The 619-nt window shown below is 37.6% G+C and overlaps 1 protein-coding gene across 1 annotated transcript in view; it reads left to right on the forward strand.

Moving 5' to 3' along the window:
- Positions 1–619, forward strand: part of LOC107576561 (contactin-associated protein-like 5) — a gene marked incomplete at both ends in the record, with an annotated part of 17,304 nt that overhangs the window by 2,146 nt on the left and 14,539 nt on the right. The window contains one exon of the mRNA XM_016262720.1: positions 359–583. Within this exon, the coding sequence (XP_016118206.1) occupies positions 359–583 (225 nt within the window). The remainder of the gene's footprint in view (positions 1–358; positions 584–619) is intronic.

A 619-nucleotide genomic window follows, 5' to 3' on the forward strand; every position in this document is an offset into this window, starting at 1 on the left:
ATTTTTTAAGTTTTATGAATTAACTTCATTAGGCACCATTTCTTGGTGATAAATTGGTATTAAATCATTCAAATATAACTGTATTAAAACACAAAATCCATAAAAAATTAATTGGATTTCATGGGGCCATAATTAAAAATCTTATTTTGTGATCTAACAAACATGTAAAATGTATTTATTTCCCCTATTAATGGTACATATTGATATAAAACTATACAGAAAAACATATTTGATTATATTTTTGTTCATATTGCCCAGCCCTACCTGTAAGACAACATGGCACGATGATCTTACACCAATTTATGATAGTTATGCATATCCATAATCCTAATCCCAATGCGTTAAATCTCTCTTTTAGACGTTTCTGCCTTCTTCAAACCCGGAACATCAGTCACGTACACGTTCAAAGAGCCGTACAAGCTGAACAGGAACGTCAGCGCTCAGTCGTCCTCCATCTACTCTGATTTAACGCTGAGAGGAGAGAACGTTTCGCTGAGCTTCAGGACGAGCCAAGCGCCGGCGCTGCTGCTTTACATCAGCTCATACTACAGAGAGTTCCTCGCCGTCCTGCTCGACAGAAACGGTCTGAAATGCTCTGATCCTCCTCTCTAAGCACATT

The sequence above is a fragment of the Sinocyclocheilus grahami genome, unplaced genomic scaffold (assembly GCF_001515645.1).
Source record: "Sinocyclocheilus grahami isolate Dianchi unplaced genomic scaffold, SAMN03320097.WGS_v1.1 scaffold3927.1, whole genome shotgun sequence".
NCBI lineage: Eukaryota > Metazoa > Chordata > Actinopteri > Cypriniformes > Cyprinidae > Sinocyclocheilus > Sinocyclocheilus grahami.